Consider the following 13336-nt stretch of genomic DNA (forward strand, 5'->3'; position numbering starts at 1 on the left):
GATTAAAGTATCTTTCACTTATAATGTAGAATTATTAGTTAATTTTTTATTTCACTTATTAATTTACTAATATAATTTATAAATTACATAAATTAATATGTTAATAATTATACAAGACTTAACATCAATTGTTCAATCATGAACAATAATATTAGCTGTTAAATTACTAACTTTACTTATTAATTTAGTGACATCAATTGTATTTATAAATTACTAATAAGTCTTGTAATTTACAATTGATATTAGTAATTTAATGAGTAAATTTGCAAATTAATAATTAGTGTTATTGCTTGTCTGACCAGTGAATGTAATTTACAAGTGATATTAATAAGTTAACAAGAGTTATTTACATGTATATTAAGTAAAGAATATTTTAATATTTTTATAGTTAAAATTATTTTTATTTTTATCCTTTGATTAAAGTGAAATTTTAAAATTTTTTTAAAATTTTTTAATAATTAAGTCATATCTTTGAACTCTATTTAAATTTTTCCTAAAGAAAATCGCCTAGGATTTGACATGCCAAAACTGTGATTTTGAAAAGAAATCACTTGTATGAGCTGGAACCAAGCATTGAAAAAGCATTTAGTTGATTATTGAAGTTACTTTCACATTTATTATATATTAAAAATATAATTATTTTTGAGTGTTAAAGTTATTTTCGTATTTATAAATTTGGTGTCTGTATATATATATATATATATATTTTAATTTAAATACGATCAAATTTTAGAAGAACTATATTTTGACCAGTGCAGTATTTTTTTCACTTGCTTATGGGTAACGTAAAAACTTATTTGAGATATTTTTTGAATATTTGTAAAGATCTTTCGTTTGAAGAATAAGAATAAAATAAAAAATTGAAAATAATTTATTTTTATATACTCGTGATATGTTACTTTGTGCAGATTTAAATTTAAATAAAAATTTATTCTATTTTAAATTTTAGAAGAATTATAAATATAAATTTAAATGATTATATATTTTTCTAAATTTAAGTAGCGACTTTTCTAAAACATGTCATACATAAGAAGTTTGTAATAGCTTTTGTCTTCATGGTTCAACGGTTTTTTTTTTTTTTAGTTTTTTGGCCAAAAAAAATTGTAGTCTTAAAAATAATTATAATTTTAAAGAAATATTAGCTTATATTTTTTAGGCGGCCAAAAAAAACTTAAGTTCCATGCATAGCATGGGAAGCGATGTTAACACCTGGCAACTATATAAAGGACCATGCCATTTGTAATATGCAAATAATATAATTTTCTTATATGAGGTTTTTCCCAACATCTAAGATAATTTTATAAGCTGAATGGCTCATTATTTTTTTTTTCAGGCAACATTTGTTTTTTTGCCATGATTCCCAAGCAATGAATGGCTTACTTATAGATAAAGATAGAATGTTAAAAAATGTAAGATATTTTTATTTTTTTAAGCATAATCATTACTTTTTTTAAAAAAATATTCTTATTGAATATATCACTTTATATTTTTTTTAAGGTGAAACCTTTATTAAATAGAAAAAAATATAGAAAGGTAAGATTAGTTTAAAAATAAGTAACTACATTATTAGGAGGTGAGATTCAGTTAAAAATATCTTATATTTTTGAACAGAGACAGTATATATTTAAATGAAAATAATATATTTTAGTGCTTAAAATTCACACAGGGGAGATGTATATTTTCAAATTAAAGATCAAATAATTAAGTTCAGATTCTTTTAGGTATATCTTTTCTTCATTTTATTTATACACACACTACACATCTACAAAACAAAATATTACTTGATAAAAAAATTAGATGCTTTATATAGAAGAAAATAATGCAAAATATAAAAGAAAATAACATAAAATAAGCCATTTGAGTCATAAAAAATAGAAACTACAATGATTATGAGAAAATAGTAAATTTATAGATATTTATATTTTAATTTATCAATTTTTGTGTGTATATAATGTCTATGGCTCACTTTACAATCTGTAGAATATACAGGACCAATGTCCATGTCTTATTATACTATATTGATTTTTTTTTTACCAGATATTATACTATATTGATGATTGATGATGATGATGGTTGTGCTTTTTAAAATTTTGTTGATATTATGGTTCCTTGTCTATTTTTCAAACTCAAACAAATTTTTCTTAAAATTTTAAATTAAAGTATATATCTATTTTAATTAAATGTTTAGTAACTCACAAAAAGAATTAGATTAGATTAATTTAGAAATGAAAAAAAATTATGTCTTTCCTTCATTTTTATTTTCTTCTGTTAAAAAATATAAAATATTTTTTGAGTGACTGAATGTTAAAAATATAAAATATTTTTAATTTTTTAAGATATAATCATTGCTTATTTTTTAAAAATTTTTTATTGAATAAATTATTTTATATTTATTTTAAGTAAAATGTCATATTAAATAGAAGTAACTATAAAAAGATAAAATTAATTTAAAAATAATAACTACTTTATTAAAAAATAAAATTTAATTAAAAATATTTTATTTTTTAATAGAGGGAGTATAATATAAACCACTATATATTTTTATTTTTTATAAGTAAAAATATAAATTTTAAGTAACATTCATTACATTTTTTAATATTATCTTTCATAAATGGATAATATCATTAAATCAAAGAAAAAGTAAACATTAATTCAGAGAACATTTTAGTTTAAAAATTTAAATTTTAAATATAATTATTATAATTAATCAATTTTCGTAAACAATGTAAACTGATTCTTTTCTATATTTGAAAATGCAGGGACTAATCTTGAAAATACTGGTAAAAAGTTAAGGAAAATTTTGTAAGTTACCCATTGTATTATGTCTAAATGCAATTTTCCACTATTAGGTGATTTTGATCCATCGGTATTGCAACGGTCAACAACTTCTCTCTATAAAACCGGCACGCCCTTTGCACGTGATCTTCTTTATTGCTCCACTTTCTCACCCGACATTGCTTTAACATCGTGCTCATCTTCGTGGATACTGTACCACTCACAGGTACCCACACACGCTCTCTCTCTCTCCCTCTACCCCCCCTCGCAGTGCTCTTTTTCCCGTAAATTTCAGCCTCTGAGAATTTCTCGTCGTCGCTTGTTTCTCTAGAAATAATCTTCTCTCCCACAGATTGAGTTCGATTGAACATACATTCATACCGACTTCGTCTATGCTTCATCAATGTTTTAGTGAACGTAAAAAGCAGCTGACGATAGAAATTCCCGCAAAATTCCTATTGCTCAATAAAGTACATTTTGTATTGTAATTTACTTTTTCGAGCTCGGTATCGAATATTATTGTGAGAATCAGGTGCTGGATCGTAAGTTTATTATTGAGGTTTCAACAATTTTGAAGTCTCTACCGCAATGCATGGGTATAGTCGCTTAGGAGGAGCACGGTCCGGCAGCTCGCCGCCGTCATCACCTCGATTCCGTCATGGCCGGAGCAAGAGCAATGGCTGGGCGAATGGGTTTGTCGGTGGTGGAATCAGCGGTTCCAAGGAGCGTACACTGGAGAAGTTGCTCTTTGGACTTATGTCGGCAGTTTTCAGAAGACGGGGCCTGCTTTTTTTTGCGCCCCTGTTGTATATTTCTGGGATGTTGTTGTATATGGGTTCGTTGAATTTTGATGCTGTTAGTATAAAAAATGGGGTTGTTTTTGTACACAATCGTGCTCCCCCAGGCTCAGTGTATAGAAGTCCACAGGTGTTTGAGAAGCTCTGGCCTTTAATGGAGTCCGAGAGCAATAATGGAAGTGTGAATGCGGTACGGAACATTTCTCTTGTTCATTTTGGCATTTTTCCTTTTGATATTGTCATGACAATTTGGCACAATCTCGTATTTGTGTTTCTGCGTCCATGAGTTTCTGATGATTAATCTAGTTAATCGTTAAGAATGTAAGCGGTCACTGATGACTAGAAGATTTAATATCGGATTTATGTTCTAACTCGTACTGAAACTGTAAGCCACATGTTTTTGGAGTTGTTTTTTATTTTTATTTTTTTGGTTGATGATTTTTGTCGTTGTGAAACGAGGAAGTAACAGACAAAATTCTTTGCTAGGGCGGGGCGAAATTTTCCACATGCTAACGCGTGCTTAAAACATGATGAACTTTGGATATACAAACGCAGGTTGTATAATTTCCAAACGGTCATTTTAACAGAGAGATAATGAATTTATGATGCTACATCTCACGTGTGGAATTCCGAATAGATTGGCCTATCCAAAATATGTCTATAATATCATGGAAAAGGATAATAGGCATAATTTGAAAGTTAAAACATTCTGAGATGGTCATCCAAGGAGATCATTCATGATCAGTCTAGTACTTTGGTTACAAAACGTTACTTGACAAGCTTTACACAGGTTCGGTCATGTGGCATTTTGAAGTACTTAGATGGCAAAATTAGGTGTCAAGATAAGAGGTAGAATTAACTCAAAAAAACTATATGTGGATCAATGGGCTCAAGTCAAGCTAAAGAGCGCATTGGCGGTAAGGTTCATTTGATTGGGCCCAAATACCCAACTTTTGATCCTACCCACCATTTTACTTTTCAGAGGTAGGAAGTTCCTTTAAAAAACTTTGGAAATATACATCTAAAAGAATTTGCTATCAGAAACATGTTGGTTTTGGCGATCCACTTCATTTGCTTCTGAATTAATGTTGATCACTTTTATTGGTCTTGAGGGCATATTTAGATCTTCACTGTTCACCTATTTCTTGTGTCTGTCATGCCCTTGAATACTTCATCCACTGATACCATCACATACATGACTGATTTGAGGGCTGTACTACATCTGTGGTTGTGTGGATGGCCATATAGACTGCTATTGTAATATTACCTTTATTGGCCATTTTGGGGGCCAAAAAAAATGGACAGATTGGGCTCAATCTGCTGAAATGATGTCAATAATGACTAATCTGTTTTTGAATTTAAAAATATTGTCTTTGTAGTTTTGGAGGTTTTCTTGAACTCCCCTTCTGTGTTTAATCGTAGATAGTGAAATATTGGTTGATAGTTTGCTCCTTATATTTATTGATGATTGGAGTTAATTGATGTAAAACCATGAAATGGATATTATGCAGCTGTTCAGAGCATGGAATATGAGGGAAGGGTGGAAGCCTTGTGCTGATAAAAGCGTCATCAAAACAGGTTTTTTTATCTTCAGCATAAATTCCCCTATCCTGGAAACCTGTCTACCTGATAGCTCTAACGAAGTTTTAAAGAAAATTAAATTTATTTCAGATGTGCAATTGTTGTCTTGAAGATTCTTTGAATTCACTGTATTTTGAAAGTGCAGTTGTTATCTCTTAGATCAGGAAGACAGGAACTTGAATAATTTTTTCTGGTCTTGTTAGCTTTTTGAAGGGATTAGCTAACGTCTACTTTTCTGTGATTTTTTTTTTGGTCTTAGAATTGCCAGTGTCAAATGGATTTTTCATAGTTGAAGCAAATGGTGGTTTGAATCAACAACGCCTGTCGGTATGTCAGTTAATGGAATATAATATTTTATTTATTCCTGTGTATTTGTTTGAAGTTGCAAAGCTTAGGATTCCAACATGGGTATGGAATAGGTGGTAGGCAAAACTTAGGGGCTGAAGAAAAATTCACTCTATCCTTGCATTTTTTATTGATATTATTATATTCTGAAATCTGGGATTAACTATAAGATAAACAACCACAGATGAGAAGATAAGTTTGAAAGCAATCTGGAATAAGGCTCCTATCTGCATGATATGACTTGAGGATAAATCCCAAGAGATAATCCTTGATACTTCCTCTAGAGATTATGGTGGCATGGATGGTGATTGTCTTCAATTATCATGTATTTTGGAAATTGATGCCTAACTAGTTACATTTAGGATCTCCATTGAGGATTTTCTGCTTATGTTTCTCCTAGTGCTTGACTACTTGTCATCTTGCTCTGAATTTAATTACGGTGGCAGACTGAAAGTTGAATATCTGGCATTTTCATGAGATTGGATTGATCAAATTTTTTGTATTCTATGCCTGTTTTGTTCTGGCACTTACTAACATCTTTTTTTTCTCAGATATCTGATGCTGTTGCAGTAGCTGGACTACTAAATGCAACTCTTCTTATTCCAATATTTCACTTCAATAGTGTTTGGCGAGACTCGAGGTAATTCTTTTTGTTGACTATATAATAGCAATTGCTAACTTTAACGTGGTGGCTCTTTGATTCTTAATATTTTACAGCTCCTATACATCATTGCTATATCTTTATGTGATTCACTGTTTCTTTGCAACACATAATTCACATATTCAAAACCTGGATTTGTAAGATGGGTCATGTTTCACCATTTTGCATGCTCTATGTCCATTGTTAGATGATTAGCATTGGTGATAGATCTCCCAGAATTTCAATGCATAAAGATTAATGGTTTTATAAAGTTAGGACATTGACGTATGCTTAATCTTAATGTCTGGCAGCAAATTTGGTGACATATTTGATGAGGATTTCTTCATAAGTGCACTTCAAAATCATGTGCATGTGGTGAGACAACTGCCAGAAGACATACTTGGGCGCTTTGACAATAACATAAGTAACATTGTCAATCTTAGAGTTAAAGCTTGGACGAGTCCAGCTCACTATATTCAGAAGGTGCTTCCACAACTTCGAGGAATGGGGTGCGTGCCTTTCTACCTTATTGTGTTTCAGTACAACTGGTCTGGTTTGTTTTCAGTTGTTCAAGACAGAAAGTGGTTTCAGCAATGATACTAAGTTATATGAACTTAGGATGTAAAATGAGATGCCTAACAAACTTTAGGATGGAAATTAAAATCTTTCATTATATGGACAAATTAGAAATGATTTCTGACTTCATCTCTATCCACCTTTTGATGTTTGCAAAGTTTGACCTAGGTAAAACCAAACTTTTTCAGTTTTGTTTTCCTTCTTTTAATATAAGCATGAGCCAGTCACTTTATATTTATTTGTTTGGTGAACTTCTCTGGTCTTTATTGCAGTAGACAATAGCATAATACTAATTTAAGTGTAATAATACGCACTATAAACTAGAATTCTCACCTTGAAATGTTTAAAGAAGGGGTAGCAGAATGGGATACTTAATTGAACTGGTCCTCCCATCGCAATATCTATTTTTTGGGGGAAGGATTCTCCACCAAACTTGGGAGCCTATCAATTAGTATTGAAGTTGGTGGTTTGCAACTTTGGTAAGAGCTACCTGCAGAAGGTATTCTGACCAGCAAAAAAATCAAGCGAAGTGTTGCAAAATATAGTCATTGGAACATTGACTCTATAAGGGTGGCCAGTGGATGGAAATTGAAGTAGGATGGGATACTTGTATCGCACATTAGTTAGTATGACATGTTTTATGAGGTGCTTAAATGGGTTAGTTCTCCATGCCACTTGGGTGCCCTTCAGGGTTGCTATAATTTAAAGTTTGATTTGACGTGTTCTCCTTTTCTTCCAGCAATCCATGTTGCCAAAGAATTACATCATGTCTAATTGCTAGATTCAATTTGTGAATCTTTCAATTTTCATAAGTTTGATAATTAATGTGTATGAAACTGATACATGGGTCTTTTTCTTAGCCAACCTGACATATGGGCATTGGAAACTAAAAAATGTAAATTCTTGAGCGTCCATGTAATTGTTGACTGTATAGGTTTGATTGCGTTTCTCAATTTTCTTGAACAAGTAGGATTGCAGGGGGGATTTTGTGTTACAAGCTAAGTGATACATACTATAATGGTTTCCTAAACGTCCATTCTAACAAAAATATTACAGTTATGGATCTTTCTTTAGACGTTTCTTGTCCTCCATTGTGGTATTGTTGTTGTTGTTATCTTTTTTTGATAAACTTGTTAGCTATTTACCTTGTCAAGCTGTCTGTGGCTCACTAGATGGCTTTACTCGTGCCTTTTTGCAGGGCTGTTCGCATTGCACCTTTCTCCAACAGATTAGCTCAGAATGTGCCTTCGAAAATCCAAGGACTCAGGTGCTTTGCCAATTTTGAAGCTCTTAGATTTTCAGAACCTATAAGAACACTTGCAGAAAGCATGGTAGATCGGATGGTCAAATATAGCTCCCAAAGTGAAGGGAAATATGTTTCTGTGCATCTTCGATTTGAAGAGGTTCTAGTCTAATATATTTGTATTACTTTCATTTGTCGAGTTATATCTTAAATTATTATTGATTGTTTATCCCTCTACAAAGGATATGGTTGCATTTTCATGTTGTGAGTATGATGGGGGGGAGGAAGAGAAGCGTGAAATGGATATTGCTAGGGAAAGGAGTTGGCGGGGTAAATTCAGGAGAAAGAATAAAGTAATCAAGCCTGGTGCAAACCGAATAAATGGAAAATGCCCAATGACTCCTTTGGAGGTATATGGTTTAAAGAATTTTCCTTTTCTTTGATTTCTTCCCCCCTTTTAATTTTTCCTTATCTTTGCTGAATATTTTGAAAGCTTAATAACCTATGAGGTTTCTTGTTTTTGTGCTATCGATGCATCTTATTTGTTGTTTACATTGGCAGTTGTACTGATTACTCTATTGGAAACCATAACCTAAGAAATTTAATTGGATACCCTGCTATATGTAATTCCCATGCTTGTTAATTATTCAATAGAATTACCACGAACTCAGTTATTAAAATGTTTTGTTGTCATTCTAATTGTTTGGCAATTTGGGATTTGGAAAAATCCTATGAATTTATTTATGAACAGTGAGGTTATAGATATGTATTTCTTTTTAAGTAATGGATTCACTGGTTTGGTTTACAGAAAATTCTTCAATCTATGCGTGTGAAATGCTCCCGTTTGAAAACAGAAGACAAAAAAGCTAAGCTTGGGCGACCTTAAAAAGAAAAATCAAAGTGGGATTAGAAATAAAAATATGTTTACTTAAAAGCAAGTCTATCTTTTGTTCTTTTGGCTAAGATTGGACATTCCAACCTCTCTAGATTTTTACAAACGGGGAAAAATAAAATTCTACTTAAAATTAGTTTACAAAAAAAAAAACCTTATCTTCAATTTTCTTGACTAAGTCAAGAACAATAAAACTCTCTAATCTCTCTGGATTTTTGTACATGGGCTTTTACGATTGGGCGTGTGTTATATTTTTCTTCAAGAACTAGACTTCCAGTAAGATGTACTGCACACTGAAATCCCCTTCGTCTTATAGCACTTACATAAGTGGATGATTTCTCTGTTTCTTCCTTTTTTTAGATTTTCACAATTCAACATTATTTTTTATGTTTTAGGTTGGGATGATGCTCAGGGGCATGGGTTTTGATAATACCACCACAGTATATGTTGCAGCAGGAAAGATTTATAAAGAACAAAAGTTTATGGCGCCCCTTAAACAAATGTTTCCACTATTGCAAACCAAGGATACACTAGCTACTCCAGAAGAGCTTGCTTCATTCATGGTATTGAGTAATTGGACTGAATATGCTTATGTGAAACCCTAATAGAGGAGTCCCACGTGGTTTGGCCCAAAATCAGTTGTACTCTTTGAGTTTAAAATGTGTCTTCTTCCCATCATTTTTTCCATTTCCTTTTATGGTTTTGATCTTCATTTTTTATTGGAATCGTCAATTGATTGTTAAATAATGAATAATTTGGTTTTGTATATCACTTATAATTATAATTTTGACAATTTCATAATGTGTCAACCCTTTTATTTGGTATTAAGCTTATATTTAGATGTTAAAAATGTCCATTAATCCCAGTAATAATCTCAGGAACTGCATAAAGTGTCAAGGTGTATCATGCTTTCAAATAATGAAGGTATTCCTTGTTTAACATTTTGTTAAAGTGAGACTGTATTGTTGGTTAGTTCATTGAAATGGAATGAATTGTGATGTTGAATACTTTAAACCACAAGGGGCAAATTGGTTTGGGGCCAATCCACAAGAGGGTAAACTATATTTTACTGAAGAATGTTGGCGGGAGCAAGTAAATTATTTTAACTTGTGTTTCCGGTTTAGGGCCACTCATCTAGGTTGGCTGCACTTGATTACACGGTTTGCCTTCATAGTGAAGTCTTTGTTACAACTCAGGGTGGAAACTTTCCACACTTCTTGATGGGTCACAGGCGATATCTGTTTGGAGGGCATGCAAAAACAATTAAACCGGATAAGAGAAAATTGGCTCTATTATTAGATAATTCCAACATAAGGTACAGTTTCGTTTCTCTTTCCTGATCTTCATCTACTTTACGACTGCTTTTCATTCATCACGGTAAAGAATATTTTTGTGTAGAGAACGATAAATGTATACTTTATAGGTAAACTATTATACCTGTCATTCCAAGGTTATGTGATTGATTGCATATAGACATAATAGATTCAGCTGTATTTGAAACATCCGGGTGTTTTGGTCCTATTTGAGCAGGAAAAAAAAACAAAATAGCCAGAAGCCCAGAATCCCATATATTAGTTTAAATTTTACCTCTTGGATAATTGGTGGGTAGCTGTACTTGGAATGCACTTTTTACAGGACAATAAAGAAAGGGGGAGAAAATAGAGAGGGAGGGAGGAATAACAGAAAGATCTGAAGAAGGACTGAGAAACAAGAGGAATCTTAGAGGGAAGGGAAAGGAGGGGAGGAACAGATAGCATGAGAGTGAGAACAGAGTTCTGAATAAACATTTTCTTCTTTTTTTTTTTGAATAAAAGGCCACGGGTAAACCGTGCTATGTGATATGATGTGTCATATAAGCGTATAGGAAATTTATACAACCAAGAGGCGGAGTTTTGAATAAACATTTTCTTCTTGAATCCAAGTCCTCTTGGTAAGGGCTCTATATTGAAGCCCAATAGTTCCTAATAATTTAAAATAAAAACTCTTGGCCAAAAAAATAAAAATAAAACAAAAACAATTTAAATAAATGAAAATATTTTGAAATATTAGTTTTAAGGAGAAATTAATTATTAGATCCTTATAGTTCTAACTCAGTTAAAACTCAATTGCTGAATTTTGACTTAATGCAATTCAGTCCTTATATTTTTGACTTGGTTAAACCACAGTCCCTAAACTTCGACTCTCGTAACTCAGTCCCTTTAGTTTTATTTATTTAAAATGTTGGTCTCTACATTTTAGAAGACAAAATTATCAAGTATAAAATCCTGGTGATGTGACTTTCAGGCATAGGCCTATTTGGATCCATGCACTGCGAAAGGAGTGGTCACTGCCTGATTTGGTGGTCAGATTTGTGAGATCTAGTATTGGCAGTGGCACTTGTACAGTTCCCATGACTTTTTGGCTAAATTTGGGAATGAGAGACAACAAAAGTAGTGGTTGGAGCGCAACCCAACGTTTATTAAAATCCTCATCATTGAAATGCATTCTTTATTGTTACTTCGTTATAATAATTGAGCTTAGAAACAACCGATTTTAAAAGGAAATATTCAAAACACGTTTTTAAAAGCTAGTAAGGAACTCCTGAACCCTATCATCTAAGCTGCTAGCAATGCTATTGATTAGGTGCGTTTTTGGGTGCTCATCATTCATCAAGAATTCAAGAGCGTTGGTACTTAGTGATGGATTATTTTTTTACCCACATTTATCGTATGACAGATTTTTCTTATGATTTTTTTTTTTGGGTATAATCTTTAAGGACAATTACATCTGCATATGGATCCTTTTGTTAAAATATTTTCCTAATTGACTGAAAAGTAACTTTGAAAAACACTGATGAAAATGAACAAAATAAGCTTTTTGGCTGAGTGAAAATATTTTGCTCATCTAGCATTTGCATGCTTTTTGTATAATTCGTTATATATATTTTCCCCCTTTGCTAGATTCATTCCTGATGTATTATTAGGTTCTGTCCCCCTCATATACTTTGGTGGTACAAGTTCAAAAATTTAATTATTACTGATACTGATTCTGCAGTTGGAGGGTATTTAAGCAGCAAATGAAAGATATGCTTCGCCGTAGTGATCAAAAGGGAATTGAGTTGAAAAAGCCAGGTGGTTCACTCTACAATTTTCCTATGCCAGATTGCATGTGTAAACAGGCAGCAGAAGCGAGGAATGAAAGTGTCAACGCACGGGCATAGAAGAAACTGAGGAAATAAGACAGTCGTCCTTATGAATACGAATCTTTCATTACCTGTAAGGCTGTAATTTATTTTATATATTTAAGCAGTGAAATTACGGAAACATTCTTTAAGTTAGGCAAAGCTAATAGGTTTTGATTCCCTCTCTGTTATTTAGCTTCTGATTCATTGGTGAAAATTAACAGTTCAAATCTCATTTCATTGTACATTATGATAATTGTAGATGGACAGACTTTTACCCTGTTATCACGATTCATTCTTTGGTGACGAGTGATGGTTGTTTAAACTTGATTTAGTGGAAGTGAATCATTTAGCATGTGCTGTTTCTATCTTGTAATCTTGTTTAGTTTGTTCTAAATTAGTAGATGCTGGTAAAAAATCATGGATATTTCAAGGGAGACGTTTCTGTGCTCAGCAAAAGGAGAAAATTATTCTTTAGCCTCTGGATTGTAATTTTCCTTGTGATTCCTTCTTGGTTTAATTAGATTTAGGCATATGTTACATTGTCATTTTGGTTATAGTTTATAGGATGTCCCCAATATCTTTCGAAAAAAACGAGTCTTCTCTGGCATCTACATTTAATTTTTGCACTTATCATCTGTATGCTTGTGTGGTAAGCATAAATATTAAACAATTAACTTTATTCTACTAAGTAGGGTCAACTGTATGGATTACTCATCATTCTTGTAATCTATCAATAATCAAGCATTTGAATATATCATTAGTCAAAAGTAATTGTTCAATAATTTTTTTTTGAATATTCTGTCTTTTACACTTTTTTTACAATCTTTAAGACACTTTTACTGTCCTCACTGATACAATGGTGGATCCCTTTGGTGCAGCATGAATTTTCCCTTGAAAAAAAGTCTCATTAAATTTCAGCCCCCCATCTTTTTCCATTTTAAGTTTTGGTCCCAGTCGCGACGACTCTTGATGGCAGGATCGGTACTGTCACTCATTGGTGTGTAAAGTTGGTGTTGGAGGTAATGTCGTCTAATTATATTGTTGTCATCATACCTAACGTTAATCATCAGCTTTGACTCCTTTTTTCTGAACAACAGTGAACATGAGACTGCAAGTAAATGGGTTTCCATGTTCCTTAGAAAGCTTGGGGAATATCTTTTTTTAACAAGATATTTGAGATATTTTTTATATAAATTATGAAAAGTTAATATATTATTTTATTTATTAAAAAGTATTCTAACTTTTCAATATTAATTAAAATAAAAATAGTTATTGTCATGAAAATTATGTTTTGAAACAAATGCAATTAGCTTAACTAATTATT

General features: G+C 31.9%; 1 protein-coding gene across 2 annotated transcripts; it reads left to right on the plus strand.

The window, feature by feature from the left end:
* The first annotated feature begins 3163 nt into the window (after nt 1–3163).
* Nucleotides 3164–12343, plus strand: LOC129312724 (O-fucosyltransferase 9). 2 transcript variants are annotated; one of them, XM_054955405.1, is made up of 10 exons: nt 3167–3762; nt 5084–5150; nt 5413–5480; nt 6050–6138; nt 6450–6647; nt 7913–8117; nt 8200–8367; nt 9245–9412; nt 9974–10164; nt 11883–12318. In XM_054955405.1, the coding sequence occupies exons 1-10, from the start codon at nt 3364–3366 to the stop codon at nt 12046–12048; spliced, it is 1719 nt and encodes a 572-aa protein (XP_054811380.1). In that variant the 5' UTR covers nt 3167–3363; the 3' UTR covers nt 12049–12318. The 2 variants fall into 2 exon arrangements, with proteins under 2 accessions (XP_054811382.1, XP_054811380.1); XM_054955407.1 differs by lacking the exon at nt 8200–8367 and having other exon boundaries at nt 3164–3762; nt 11883–12343.
* Nucleotides 12344–13336: the final 993 nt, after the last annotated feature.

The sequence above is a fragment of the Prosopis cineraria genome, unplaced genomic scaffold (assembly GCF_029017545.1).
Source record: "Prosopis cineraria cultivar Desert tree isolate PC_DT_omini unplaced genomic scaffold, ASM2901754v1 PC6, whole genome shotgun sequence".
Classification (NCBI taxonomy): Eukaryota; Viridiplantae; Streptophyta; class Magnoliopsida; order Fabales; family Fabaceae; genus Prosopis; species Prosopis cineraria.

Bases quoted from the DNA above. Each gene is read 5' to 3' on its own strand.
- LOC129312724 (XM_054955405.1), top strand. From the start codon at position 3,364: ATGCATGGGTATAGTCGCTTAGGAGGAGCACGGTCCGGCAGCTCGCCG. The intron at 5,481-6,049 runs GTATGTCAGTTA...TTTTTTTCTCAG, and splicing joins TGAATCAACAACGCCTGTCG to ATATCTGATGCTGTTGCAGT. The intron at 6,648-7,912 runs GTGCGTGCCTTT...GCCTTTTTGCAG, and splicing joins CCACAACTTCGAGGAATGGG to GGCTGTTCGCATTGCACCTT.